At 46.5% G+C, this 14,302-nt stretch overlaps 1 protein-coding gene across 2 annotated transcripts; it reads right to left on the bottom strand.

Annotated features, from left to right (window-relative positions):
• Positions 1 to 8,233: 8,233 nt before the first annotated feature.
• On the bottom strand, positions 8,234 to 13,854 carry LOC132386249 (gastrula zinc finger protein XlCGF8.2DB-like). 2 transcript variants are annotated; one of them, XM_059958524.1, is made up of 2 exons: positions 13,816 to 13,854; positions 8,234 to 11,819 (listed from the first exon to the last, which is right to left on the bottom strand). In XM_059958524.1, the coding sequence occupies exon 2, from the start codon at positions 11,368 to 11,370 to the stop codon at positions 10,486 to 10,488; it is 885 nt and encodes a 294-aa protein (XP_059814507.1). In that variant the 5' UTR covers positions 11,371 to 11,819; positions 13,816 to 13,854; the 3' UTR covers positions 8,234 to 10,485. The 2 variants fall into 2 exon arrangements, with proteins under 2 accessions (XP_059814507.1, XP_059814508.1); XM_059958525.1 differs by lacking the exon at positions 13,816 to 13,854 and adding an exon at positions 13,289 to 13,602.
• Between the last annotated feature and the right edge of the window lie 448 nt (positions 13,855 to 14,302).

The raw sequence follows: 14,302 nt of genomic DNA, 5'->3' as shown, positions 1-14,302 counted from the left end.
TCCCTTCCCACAGTCTGAACAGGTGAACGGCCGCTCCCCAGTGTGAACTAACTGGTGTACTTGTAGGCTACCTAACTGTGTGAATCCCTTCCCACAGACTGAGCAGGTGAAATCCCTCTCTGCAGTGTGAACTGACTGGTGAGTCACCAGGTGAGATGATGTGGTGAATCTCTTCCCACAGTCTGAACAGGTGAACAGCCTCTCCCCAGTGTGAACTCACTGGTGTCCCTATAAGTTGAATGATCGAGTGAATCCATCCCCACAGTCTGAGCAGGTGAACAGCTTCTCCCCAGTGTGAAATCGCTGATGACTCTGTAGGTTAGATGACTGAGCAAATCCCTTCCCACAGACTGAGCAGGTGAAATCCCTCACTGCAGTGTGAACTGACTGGTGAGTCACTAGGTGAGATGATGTGGTGAATCTCTTCCCACAGTCTGAGCCACACAACCCCATCAGTTCCATTATCCAAGTCATTGACAAACTATGTGAGAAGTAGCGGTCCGAATACTGACCCCTGAAGACCACTAATCACCGCTGGCCAACCAGAAAAAGGCCCCTTTTATTCCTACTTGCTGCCTCTTGGCTGTCAGCCATTCCTCTATCCATGCCAGTATTACTTCTGACTTTTATCCTGTTAAGCAGTTTCATGTGTGTCACCTTATCAGATGCTTCCTGAAAATCCAAGTAAATGACATCCACTGCCTCTCGTTTGTCCATCCTGCTTATGACTTCCTCGAAGATCTGTAACAGACTTGTCAGGCAAGATTTCCCTGTATAGAACTTATGCTGGCTTTGACATTATATCATTAGTCTCCTAGTACACCAAAACCTCAACTGTTATCATGACTCCACACTTTCCCAGCCACTGAGGTTAGGCTAACTGGACTATAATTTGCTTTACTTTGCCTTCCTCCCTTCTCAAAGAGTGGATTGGCATTTGCAATCTTCCTGTCCTCCGGGACCATGCCAGAATCAAGTGATTCTTGACGTGTCATGAACAATGCATCTGTTATCTCTCCAGCAACTTCTCTCAGGACTCTGGGATGTAATCCATCTGGTCCAGGTGACTTATCCACTTTAAGAACCTGAGTTGGCCGAGCACGTTTTCCTTTGTAAAAGCAATGGCACTCACTCCTGTTCCCTGACACCCATGGATCTCTGCCACACGGGTGGTGTCTTCCACAGACAAGACGGATGAAAAGTATCTATCAAGTTCATCTACCATCTCTTCCCCATTTGTACACCATGAACATCATTTTCCAGTGGTCCAATATCAACTCTCGCCTCCCTTTCGTATATTTTATAACTGGTTTATATTATTGTATAGTTTGCTGTCTTATTTCACCTTTCCCCTTATAGCTTTTATTTTAAATTTGCCTGTTGTTGGATATTAAAAGCTACCCATTTATCCAACCTACTACTCACTTTTGCTACCTTATATGCTTTTATACAGTCCTTAACTTCCTTTGTCAGCCACGATAGCCTAGCCCCGCTGTTTGAGAACTACGTCTGTGGGACATATCTATCCTGCACATTATGAACTATTCCCAGAAACGTCAGCCATTTCTGCTCTGACGTCATCTCCACCAGCATCCTCCAATCCACCTGGGGAATCACCTTTCTCACGCCTCTGTAATTCACTTTCATTCCATTGCGATATTACACATGTGACCTGTGCTTCTCCCTCACAAATTGCAGTAGGACTTCAATCATATTATGATCACTGCCTTCTAATGGTTCCTTTACATTAACCTGCCTAATAGGATCTGGGTTATTACACAACACCCAATGTAAGATAGCAGTTCCCCGAGTAGGCTCAACCATCAGCTGCTCTAAAAAGCCATTTCGTTTGCATTCAATACATCCCCTCTTTTGCTATCTCACGCCAATCTGACTTTCCCGATCCTCCTGCAGACTGAAGTCACCCACTACAGTTGTGTCATTAAATTTATTACATAAATGCCAAACATTCAGCAGTACCTGGGGCAGAAGTGAGGATACATGCTTTTACTAAGGGGAGAAGGGGTTTTTGAAGCGGAAAGGCCTGAAGGTAGATAAGACACCGCAGAGTTCAGAAAGAGGTGGCTGAAGAGATTGTGAAGGCATTAGAGTCATAACACACTACAACACAGGAAAATGCCATTCGGGCAGTCTAGTCCGTGCTAAAGCATTAATCTTCCGAGTTCCAACAAATTCCACCTGGACCATCGCCCTCCCTATGCTTCTCATCCATTGACCTAAGCAAACTTCTCTAAAAGATTACAATCATCCCTGCCACTTGCTCTGGCAGCTCGGGGCACACTCTCCCCGCCTCTGAATGAAGAAGTTCCCCCGTAGTTTCCTCTTCAAGTGATGAGTAATGATCTATCAGAAATCACTAGATTTTAGAACGGTTCTGGTGGACCAGAAATTTGCAAATGTCACTCCAGTCTTTAAGAAGAGAGGGGGCACAAGAAAGAAAATTATTGGACAGTTAGTCTGACCTTAGTTGTCAGGAAGATGTTAGAGTGTACTAAGAGTGTGTTTTTTGGGTACTGTAATTGGGGAAACATGATGAAGTAGGCCAAAGTCAGCCGGATTCTTTCGAGGAAATCTTGACTGACAAATCTCTTGGAATACTTTGCAGAAATAAAAGGCAAGGTAGATAAAGCAGAAGCAGTGTGTGTTGTTTGCTTGGATTTTCAGATGATCTTCAACAAGGTACCCCATGCAAGGCTGATTGAAAAAGTAAGGAGGCATGGGATCCAAGGGCACATTGCTTTGTGCATCCAGAGCTTCCTTGCTCACAGAAGACAAAGAGTGGTTGTAGACTGGTCATATTCTGCATGGAGGTCGGTGACCAGTGGTCTGCCTCAGGGATCGGTTCTGGGTCCCCTACCCTTCGTGACTTTTATAAATGACCTGGATGAGCAAGTGGAGGTATGGGTTAGTAAATTTGCCGATGACACAAATGTTGGGTTAGGTTGCAGGGGGATACTGATAGTCTGCAAATCTGGGCTGAAAAGTGGCAAACGGAGTTCAACCCAAAGAAGTGTGATATGGTTCATTTGCTTCGGTCAAATATTATAGAATATAGTATTAATGGTAAGCCTCTTGGCAGTGTGGAGGAACAGAGGGATCTTGGGGACGGAGTCCATAGGACACTCAAAGCTGCTATGTAGGTTGACTCTGTGGTTAAGAAGCCATTCTGTGCATTGGCCTTAATCATCCGCAGGCTTGAGTTTAAAAGCCGAGATGTAATGTTGCAGCTATATCGGACTTTGGTCAGACCCCACTTGGAGTACTGTGCTCAGTTCTGGTCGCCAAACTACAGGAAGGATGTGGAAGCCATAGAAAGGGTGCTGAGGAGATTTACGAGGATGTTGTTTGGATAGGGATAGGTTGAGTGAAATCGGTCTTTTCTCCTTGGAGTGATGGAGGATGAGAGGTGACCTGATAGAGGTGTTCAAGTAAATGAGAGACATTGATCGTGTGGATAGTTAGAGGCTTTTTCCCAGGGCTGAAATTGCGAGCACGAGGGCATAGTTTGAAGATGTTTGGATGTAGGTACAGAGGAGATGTCAGGGGTAAGTTTTTTACACAGAGAGTGGTGAGTGGTTGGAATGGGCTGCCGGCAATGGTGGTAGAGGCGGACATGATAGGGTCTTTTAAGAGACTCCTGGATAGGTACACGGAGATTAGAAAAACAGAGAACTGTAGGTAACCCTTGGCATTTCTAGAGCAAGGACATGTTCGGCATCGCTTTGTGAGCCAAAGGGCCTGTAACGTGCCGCAGGTTTTCTATGTTTCTAAGGTGCTGCACGTGAGGCTGCTTAACAGGATCACAGCTCATGGAATTACAGGAAAGAAACTTGTACTGACAAGGGAGAAAGAGTCAGAATAATGTGGGCAATTCTGTTTTGCTGTCGGTAACTAATGCTGTTCTGTAGGGGTCAGTATTGAGACCGCATCATTTCATGTTAAATCTGAATGATATGGATGACGGAATTGATACCTTGGTGACGAACTTTGCAGTTGATACAAAGATAGGTCTGGGACAGGTAGTTTAGAGCAAAGCGGGAGTCTGCAGAAGGACTTTGATAGGCCTGGATAATGCCAGCAAAGTAGCAGTTGAAATACAGTGTATGCATGTCATGTACATTTGGTAAAAGTAATTGGGCGTAGAAAAAAAATAAATGGGAGAAACTTGAAAAAATTAGATGTGCATAAGTGCTTGTAAGTCCTTGAGCAAGAGGCCCTAAAGATTTGCTTGCAGATTGAGTTAATCAAAAGGGATATGCCCAATCAAATAGATAATTAATCGATCAATAGCCCCCAAAACAACACGTCCCAGCCGGACACATAACAGGTGACTTTACATCTCACAACAGTGGATTCAGTAATGAAACCCGTGATTAATGTTGTTGTCCCTCTGAAATCATAAGAAACGCACTAAGGTGCATTTAAATGAGAGCACATCCCCACAGGTGATGTCGCACAGACCCCCCTCGCGCCTGACGTCACGCATGGGCTTCCCACACCGGGATCTGCCTTTACGTGCACAGCGTCTTACGTCATCCATGCGCTGGTGTGCTCAGTCTTTATCAGTTTAATAGCTTGGCTAATAATCACGTGACCAGCCCTCCCCCACCGCTGTCAACATAGGATTCAGGGGCTGCGCTATTCCCATTGGTGCAAAGCGATGTCAATCCCTTGTTACCACCAGTCGCAGAGGTGGACAAGTCGATGGGGCGTTACCCCCGCTGAGTTCGCCGCCCGCTCCGCCACATCACAGCGGAGTAAATGTCCGTTTTTTGATTTATTTCCATTTCCCTCCAAGGGAAGTTGGGGCGTTTGTGAAGCGTCTCCTGCGGCCGGAGTCTGATGTGTCGCCGAGAGGTGGAGACCGCTCGGCCCGTCGGTTTGATGCCAGCTCCCTGGGGAGGGAGAGGAGGGATTTTATTGAAAGGAAAAAGATGGTGTGACAGGGAGCGGACAGAATGTTTGTCCCGGTGGATATCCGTGGAAATGTTTGAGCCCACGGTGGTGGTGAGCAGAGGGATTCACATGGGGGGGGGGGAAAACACCGACAGACGGTTCACCTGCAAGTGGGGCTAAAGACAGGGGTAGGAGGTGAGTGGTTGGGGCAACACGGGGCTGCGGAAGATGGACATTTTTTGCACAGAGGATTAAAAAAGTGATTGGAGAGTATTTGTATTAGAGAGTGCAATGAAGTTTCAACAGACTGATCCCTGAAATGGTTGTGTAATCATATAAAGAAAGATCAAATGTGATAACCCTTTCATTTAGAGAATCGAGGACTGAGAGGTGAACACATTGCAATGCACATCATTACTGGCTGAAACAGGGATCCCAGTCTCTGAACAAGGAGAGAGAGAGAGAGAGAGAGAGAGAGAGTTATAATCCAGGGTAAATGGCGAGAGAAGGCAAATATGTAGAATTGCACAGGTTCCACGGTGGTAAAACGAGAGAACAGTCGCTGGAGATTTTATCCGTCATCGTTCGAAATCCACATACAAATTATCATCTTCAAGTGAATTACCACACCACAGCCAGGCAAGGGTGAACACATAAGTGGTCTCCACAGGATACCCCAAATCCGATCCACTGTTAAGGATCAAACGAGGTGACAACCACACATTCGATGTACGGTGAATCGATAATTAACCCACCCTTGTGGGCATAGGAAGGTTCCAAAGAGTGACCCTTGGCCACTAGTTCCCTGGTTTCGATTCTTCCATTTTTACTCCTTCGTCTCTGTCTGACTCTGAGTGTCTGTGTCCTCGGTTAAAACTAAACAAGCTGCGAGCGATGTAAACAAGCTGCAAGTCAGACTGAGTCGGCATCATAATCTCTGTCTCTCTCTCTTAAAATGACAGTCCACAGCAAACAACACCCAGGGATTCATAATAACAAGTGTTGTTATGAATTCAACACCACCAGTGTGCCAGAGATCCGTGAGTGTCAGGGAACAGGAGTGAGTGCCATTGCTATTACAAAGGAAAACGTTTGAGGCAAACTCAGGTTCTTAAAGTGGATAAGTCACCTGAACCAGGTGGACTACATCCCAGAGTCCTGAGAGAGTTTGCTGGAGAGATAACAGATGCATTGGTCATGACACGTCAAGAATCACTTGATTCTGGCATGGTCCCTGAGGACAGGAAGATTGCAAATGCCAATCTACTCTTTGAGAAGGGAGGAAGGCAAAGTAAAGCAAATTATAGTCCAGTTAGCCGAACCTCAGTAGCTGGGAAATTGTGGAGTCATGATAACAGATGAGGTTTTGGTGTACTAGGAGACTAATGATATAATGTCAAAGCCAGCATAAGTTCTATACAGGGAAATCTTGCCTGACAAGTCTGTTACAGATCTTCGAGGAAGTCATAAGCAGGATGGACAAACGAGAGGCGGTGGATATCATTTACTTGGACTTTCAGAAAGCTTCCGATAAGGTGTCACACATGAAACTGCTTAACAGGATAAAAGTCAGAAGTAATACTGGCATGGATAGAGGAATGGTTGACAGCCAAGAGGCAGCGAGTGGGAATAAAAGGGGCTCATTCTGGTTGTCTGGCAGTGACTGGTGGTCTTCAGGGGTCAGTATTCGGACCGCTACTTTTCACATTGTTTGTCAGTGACTTGGATAATGGAACTGATGGCTTTGTGACAAGGTTTGTGGATGATACAAAGGTAGGTGGAGGCAATGGTAGTGCTGACGAAGCAATGCGATTGCAGCAGGACACAAGTTTGAAGAAAGTGGCAGATGGAATACAATATTGGGAAAAGTACGATAGTGCATTTCGGCAAAAGGAACAATAGTGAACTGTTATCTGATTGGGGTGAAGGTTCAAGCCACAGATCTACAGAAGGAAACGTGATGATGATGATGATGATGATGATGAGGTCGTCAACTCAGGACTGACTCAGGGCAGTGTCGGACATTTTCATGCCTTACAGGGCGCGGATCGGAAGGTTGTGTGGGGCACTTCTCCTCACACAGACATTTCACAGTATCTTTATGAGGTCGAATTGCGAGCTCAACACTCAACCCGGCACGGATGGAAAGCGTACTCGGGAGAGGCCCGACTGTATTCGAACCCGGGGACCTCCGTTACGGAGTCCGGCGCTGACGTCACTACGCCACCAGGACCTTGGGCAAGACTCCCAGAAGATTAACTTCCGGGTTGAGTCTGTGGTAAAGAAGGCAAATACAATGCTGGCTTTATTTAAAGTGAAGTAGAATATATTAGCAAGGAGATAATGCTGATACCTTACAAGACACTACTCAGGCCGCACGTCAGAACATAAGAAATGGGAGCAGGAGTCGGCCATTGGCCCATTGAGTATGCCCCGGCATTCAATAAGATCATAGCTGATCTGTCAGTAAACTCAGCTCCATCTACCTGCCTTTTCCCTATAACCCTTCATTACCTTATTCTGCAAAATCCTATCTAACCGTATCTTAAATATACTTCGTGAGGAAACCTCAACTGCTTCCCTGGACAGAGAAGTCCACAGATTCACCATTCTGTGGGAAAAAACAGTTTCTCCGCATCTCCGTCCTAAATCTTCTCTCCTGAATCTTGAGGCGATGTCCCCGAGTTCTAGTCTCATCTAGAGATTCACTCTAGTCGGTCATCCACCCTACTGAGTCACTGGCGAGTTCACACTGGGGAGAGGCCATTCACCTGCACAGTATGTGGGAAGGGATTCACTCGGTCATCCACCCTACAGAGACACCAGCGAGTTCACACTGGGGAGAGGCCATTCACCTGCTCAGTCTGTGGGAAGGGATTCACTGAGTCATCCCAACTACAGAATCATCAGCGAGTTCACACTGGGGAGTGGCCGTTAACCTGCTCAAAATGTGGGAAAAGATTCACTCACTCATCCACCCGACTGAGACACACGCGAGTTCACACTGGGGAGAGGCCATTCACCTGCTCAGTCTGTGGGAAGGGATTCATTCATTTATCCACCCTACAGACACACCAGCGAGTTCACACTGGGGAGAAGCCATTCACCTGCTCAGTCTGTGCGAAACGATTCACACGGTCATCGGACCTACAGAGACACCAGCGAGTTCACACTGGGGAGAAGCCATTCACCTGCTCAGTCTGTGCGAAACGATTCACACGGTCATCCATCCTACAGAGTCATCAGCGAGTTGACACTGGGGAGAAGCCGTTCACCTGCTCAGTCTGTGGGAAGGGATTCGCTCGGTTATCCAGCCTACAGAGTCATCAGCGATTTCACACTGGGGAGAAGCCGTTCACCTGCTTAGACTGTGGGATAGGATTCACTCGGCCATCACAACTACTGGCGCACCAGTCAGTTCACAGTGGGGACTGCTAATTTCCACACACAAATAAATCAAAAGGGATATGCCGGACACATTACAGGGGGCTTTACATCTCACAACACTGGATTCGGTAATGAAATCCGTGATTAATGTTGTCCCTCTGAAATCATAAGAAACGCACATTAAGGTGCATTTAAATGCGAGCGCATCCCCACAGGTGACGTCACACAGAACCCCCTCGTGCCTAACGTCACGCATGGGCTTCCCACACCGGGATCTGCCCTTACGTGCGCAGCGTCTTACGTCATCCATGCTCTGCTGAGCTCGGGCTTTATCAGATTAATAGCTGGGCTAATAATCACGTGACCAGCCCACCCCCACCGCTGTCAACAGAGGATTCAAGGGCTGTGCTATTCCCATTGGTGCAAAGCGATGTCAATCACTCGTTACCACCAGTCGCAGAGGTGGAGTCCAGAGGGCGTTACCCCCACTGATTTCGCCTCCCGCTCCGGCCTCAAACTCCACATCACAGCGGAGTAAATGTCCGTTTTTTGATTTATGTCCATTTCCCTCCAAGGGATGTTGGGGCGTTTGTGAAGCGTCTCCTGCGGCCGGAGTCTGATGTGTCGCCGAGAGGTCGGAGACCGCTCGGTCCGTCGGTTTGATGCCAGTTCCTGGGGAGGGAGAGGAGGGATTTTATTGAAAGGAAAAAGATGGTGTGAAAGGATGTTTGTCCCGGTGGAAATTTGTGGAAATGTCTGAGCCCATGGTGGTGGTGAGCAGAGAGATTCACATTGGGACAGTTGACGCGCAAGTGGGGCCAATGACAGGGGTAGGAGGTGAGTGGTTGGGGCAACACGGGGCTGCGGAAGATGGACATTTTTTTGCACAGAGGATGAACAAAGTGGTTAGAGAGTATTTGTTATAGAGAGTGCAATGAAGTTTCAATAGACTGATCCCTGAAATGGTTGGGACATCATATAAAGAAAAATCAAATGTGGATAACCCTTTCATTTAGAGAATCGAGGACTGAGAGGTGAACACATTGAAATGCACATTATTACCGGTAGAAACAGGGATCCCAGTCTCTGAAAAAGGGGGTGGATGCTTATATTTTATAATAAAACCCCTATTGGTTTACCTTTACCTCCTCTCCCAGTTTTATGCTTGCCCTGGTCCTTCACACCCCCTCACCTGCTTAAGATTCAGCCCATTAGCAACAGTCAGCAATTCATTCTTTTTTGCTTTTCCTGATGCCTCAGGGGTTGGCGCTTCCAGAAATTTATAAATGTCCATTGTTGCTGATTTCCACACACAAATAAATCAAAAGGGATTTACCCAATCAAATCGATAATTAATCGATCAATAGCCCCCAAATTTGTAAATATCTCAGATGCAGGCCCCAAATTTGTTATGAACCATAATGCTTTAGAAACAAACCAACAGCAATAGACTACACCTGGAGTCTGGTTTTGATGTTAAATCTATCTTTATTAGAATCTACTTGTAATATTGCAACTTAAACAAGATAAACAGATGTTAACAGTGTTAAGTTTATAAATGTGTGTAAATGTAACTCCCAAACTATTGAGCTCGGGGGAAACAAGGCTTAGAGTCTTGAGATGGTGAAGTATGAAAGTTCAGTTCAACTACAGAATAGGCGATGAGAGAGATTTGTAATCCAGGGTAAAAGGCGAGAGAACACAAATATGTAGAATTGCACAGGTTTCATGGTGGTAAAACAAGAGAACAGTTGCTGTAGATTTTATCCGTCATCTCTCCAAATCCACATACAAATTATCACCAAAAGTGACTTGTCACAAGGTGTATCATCTTCAAGTGAACTACCACACCACAGCCAGGCAAGGGTTAACACATAAGTGGTCTCCACAGGATGCGCCAAATCCGATCCACTCCTATGGATCAAACGAGGTGACAACCACACATTCGATGTACGGTGAACGATAATTAGCCCACCCTTGTGGGCATAGGAAAGTTCCAAAAAGTGACCCTTGGCCACCAGTTCCCTGGTTTCGATCCTTCGGTTTTTCCTCCTTCGTCTCCGTCTGACTCTGAGTGTCTGTGTCCTCAGTTAAAACTAAACAAGCTGCAAGTCAGACTGATTCACCTTCTTAATCTCACTCTCGAAAAATGACAGTCCAAAGCAAATGAAACCCAGGGATTCATAACAACGGCCAGTCCCCACTGTGAACTGACTGGTGTGTCAATAGTTGTGATGACTGAGTGAATCCCTTCCCACAGACTGAGCAGGTGAACGGCTTCTCCCCAGTGTGAACTCGCTGATGATTCCGTAGGTGGGATGACTGAGTGAATCTCTTCCCACAGACTGAGCAGGTGAATGGCCTCTCCCCAGTGTGAACTCGCTGGTGTCTCTGTAGGTAGAATGACAGTATGAATCCCTTCCCACATTCTGAGCAGGTGAATGGCCTCTCCCCAATGTGAAGTTGCTGATGACTCAGTAGGCTGGATGACTGAGTGAATCCCTTCCCACATTCTGAGCAGGTGAACGGCCTCTCCCCAGTGTGTACTCGCTGATGACTCTGTAGTTGGGATGACTGAGCGAATCCCTTCCCACAGACTAAGCAGGTGAATGGCTTCTCCCCAGTGTGAACTCGCTGATGACTCTCTAGGTGGGAAGACTGAGTGAATCCCTTCCCACATTCTGAGCAGGTGAATGGCTTCTCCCCAGTGTGAACTCGCTGATGACTCAGTAGGTTTGATGACCGAGTGAATCCCTTCCCACAGACTGAGCAGGTAAATGGCTTCTCCCCAGTGTGAACTCGCTGATGACTGTGTAGGTGGGATGACTGAGTGAATCTCTTCCAACAGATTGAGCAGGTGAATGGCTTCTCCCCAGTGTGAACTCTCTGATGACTCTGTAGGCTGGATGAATGAGTGAATCCCTTCCCACAGACTGAGCAGGTGAATGGCTTCTCCCCAGTGTGAACTCGCTGATGACTCTGTAGGCGGGATGAATGAGTGAATCCCTTCCCACAGACTGAGCAGGTGAATGGCTGTCCCCTGGTATGAACACGTTGGTGTGCCATTAAGTCAGATAACCGAGAGAATCCCTTCCCTGAAATTCAGCAGATGACCAGCCTCTGCCCAGTGTGATCTGACTGGTGTGTCCACAGTTGGGATGGCCAGCAGAATCCTTTTTCACACACAGAACAGGTGATTGGAACATCAACTAGTGTGAACTTGTTGATGTTCCTTCAGTTGAGATGACTGAGTGAATCCATTCCCACTGACTAAGCAGGTGAACAGCCTCTCTCCTGTGTAAAATGCCGGGCGTGCCAGTTGCTTAGATGACCAAATGAATCCTTCTCCACAGTCTGAGCAGGAAGGATGATCGAGTGAATCCCTCCCCACTGTCTGAGCAGGAAGGATTGTCGATTGAATCCCTTGCTCCACTTCTTAAATATATAGACAGAGACAACAAAACTGTTGTGTCGTGTTTGAGATTCCTGGAGACAAATTCCTTCTCAGTTTTAACCTGTAAAAAGATTTACAAAATCCATCAATGGGTGTAGGACAACATTTCAGATGAGATTACTTGAGTTGCCATGGTTTGATCTGGTATCACACTGTTACAGTGAGGTTCATCCCAAGTTGGAAGATAAATCATCTCCTGACTGGGCAGAGTGCTGCTATCTGGAATGACCATCAATTCCCATATGCGTTTCAAGTTCCAACTCCTTAAAGTGCAGGGTTACAAGCTGCAGCTGGATGCACTTCTTGTAAGTGAGGGCATCAGGGACACTACAGGTCTCCCCATCTTCCCTCCAATACCCCCTCTAATTTGTAATAACCAATGTGTACATAAGTCTTGCACTGTGCACTTTTTTTACCCAGTGACAAGATGTGCACGGTGAATTTTTTATACAGAGGTATTCATTTTCACAGCTAGCAAATCACGGTCAATAGGAACTTTGATCTCTTCTGGGTTCGATCCAGTTCATCTGCACTCTCACACAACCTATGTAGCAGGCCTGTAATGGGTAAATAAGGATTTTCTCACCAAAGTTTTGGCATATTGTCCATATGTGGTTTGCTTGCTGAGTTACACTTTAAAAAGTCAGATTTCCAAATATCACTCCACTTCTTCCCACTTGCAAATTCTCCAGCAACTTTTGCATCACCACAATACACACAGGGGACTCAAGTATCACCAGTTTCTGTATTTTACATAAATATTCCCCCTGAACCCTCCCCCCCCCCAATGACTGACAGTGGTGAACTCAGTTTCTATATACCCCTGAAGCCTCCCCAAATTCTCCAGCAACGTTTGCATTGCCACAATACACACATCAGACAGAGACTGACAGTGGTGAACTCAGTGATGGCAATGCCAATGAATACGAAGGGAAGGGCATAAGTCTTTCTGTCTCACTGGAGTCTGGCACATTTGTGAAGTGAAAGCTACTTGCTGCCCAGGGCAAAGGTGCTTGATATCATTATGTAGCCAGAGAGAATGGGACAAAACATGTCCTCACCGGTAGAAAAGTCCAGAACAAGAGAAGGTAGAACAAGCAACAGACACAAAATGCTGGAGGAACTCAGCAGGCCGGGCAGCATCTATGGAAAAGAGTACTAATGCTGAATTCCTCCAGCAGTTTGTGCGTGTTGCTTGGATTTCCAGCATCTGCAGATTTTCTCTTATTAGTGATTGGAGGTAGAACAAAGGTGATTTTCTCAACTGGTGATGTAAAAGATTTTGTTCCCTTTTTCTGAGTTCCTAATCCTTGCCTTTACTATAGCTAAAGCTCAGCTCTGTCTGAGAGATCCATCGGTTCCCATTCACTCATCAGATGGAAGCTCCCCGGGGCCCGTGCACGGATCGTGGTGCTGAGAGACAGGGACGAGAGCAGGACTGTCCTGGGACTGTTGGCCACAGTGTACGGATTTCACAGGAATTTTTCTGAAGTCGGTGTTTAAGGTAAAATCACGGAGGATCGCTCTTACCTGCACCCGACATTTTCAAGGCCTTCAGTGTACTACACGCATGCGTGATACTCGGGGACGTCCTCAGCCTGATGCCAGGGCATTTCATCGGCGCTTCAGCGCCGGCAAGATTCTTAACGCATAGCCCTATGGGTAATCATGGTGCCATTAACCATTTCTGCAAGCACCGGTTCAATGTCCAAACCTCATTTTTTTATAGTGTGTGTAGAAAAAATCTGCAGCTGTTTTAACGCAGAAAATGGCACCCATAAGCAATATACTCAATATCAACGTATATCTAATGCCAAAGGAAAGTGCAGATATAAAACACCGGAGATTCTGCAGTTGCTGGAAATACAGAGACACACACACACACAAAAAGCTGGAGGAACTTGGCAGTTCAGAAAGCAGCTAAGCAGCGGTGTATACAGTCTAGGCATGCTGAAGGGGCTCGGCCTAAACATTGTCTTTTTATTCCTCTCCACATTTGCTGCCTGAAATTAACCACCTTTTTTTTTTCGGTCAACCAGTTTCCAAATGTTTCTGACCTTTCTTTTGTAGCCACATCCTGCTGGTCTGATTCCTCCTTCTCCTGGTAAACTCTAGACCCCATCCCTCTCTGGAGCCCCAAAGTCCTGACTCAGGCTGGCAACACTTTGGTTTTTGACTCTGCACCATCGAAGATTCACTCGCTGGTCTGCTGTCAGACTTTAGAGGTGCATTGTGTTACGAGACTGCAGGTTCGTTTACTGTGAGTGTCGCTTTAAGTGCCTGAGTGAGGCGGGGCTGTGACATCAAACACAAGGAGAGAGAGAGAGAGAGAACGTCAAAACCACAGTGAGCTCATCGTCTTATTCACCCTGGAGAAAATCATGCAGGTGTATCAGATGATGAGAGGCATTGGTCGTGTGGATAGCCAGAGGCTTTTTCCCAGGGCTGAAACGGCTAACTCGAGGGGGAATAGGTTTAAGCTGCCTGGAAGTAGGTACAGAGGAGATGTCAGAGCTAACTTTTTTAAGCAAAGAGTGGTGAGTG

This window comes from Hypanus sabinus, unplaced genomic scaffold (assembly GCF_030144855.1).
Source record: "Hypanus sabinus isolate sHypSab1 unplaced genomic scaffold, sHypSab1.hap1 scaffold_1072, whole genome shotgun sequence".
Lineage (NCBI taxonomy): Eukaryota > Metazoa > Chordata > Chondrichthyes > Myliobatiformes > Dasyatidae > Hypanus > Hypanus sabinus.
The sequence above is the reverse complement of the archived record's forward strand: the minus strand, read 5'-3'. Positions and strand labels throughout refer to the sequence as shown.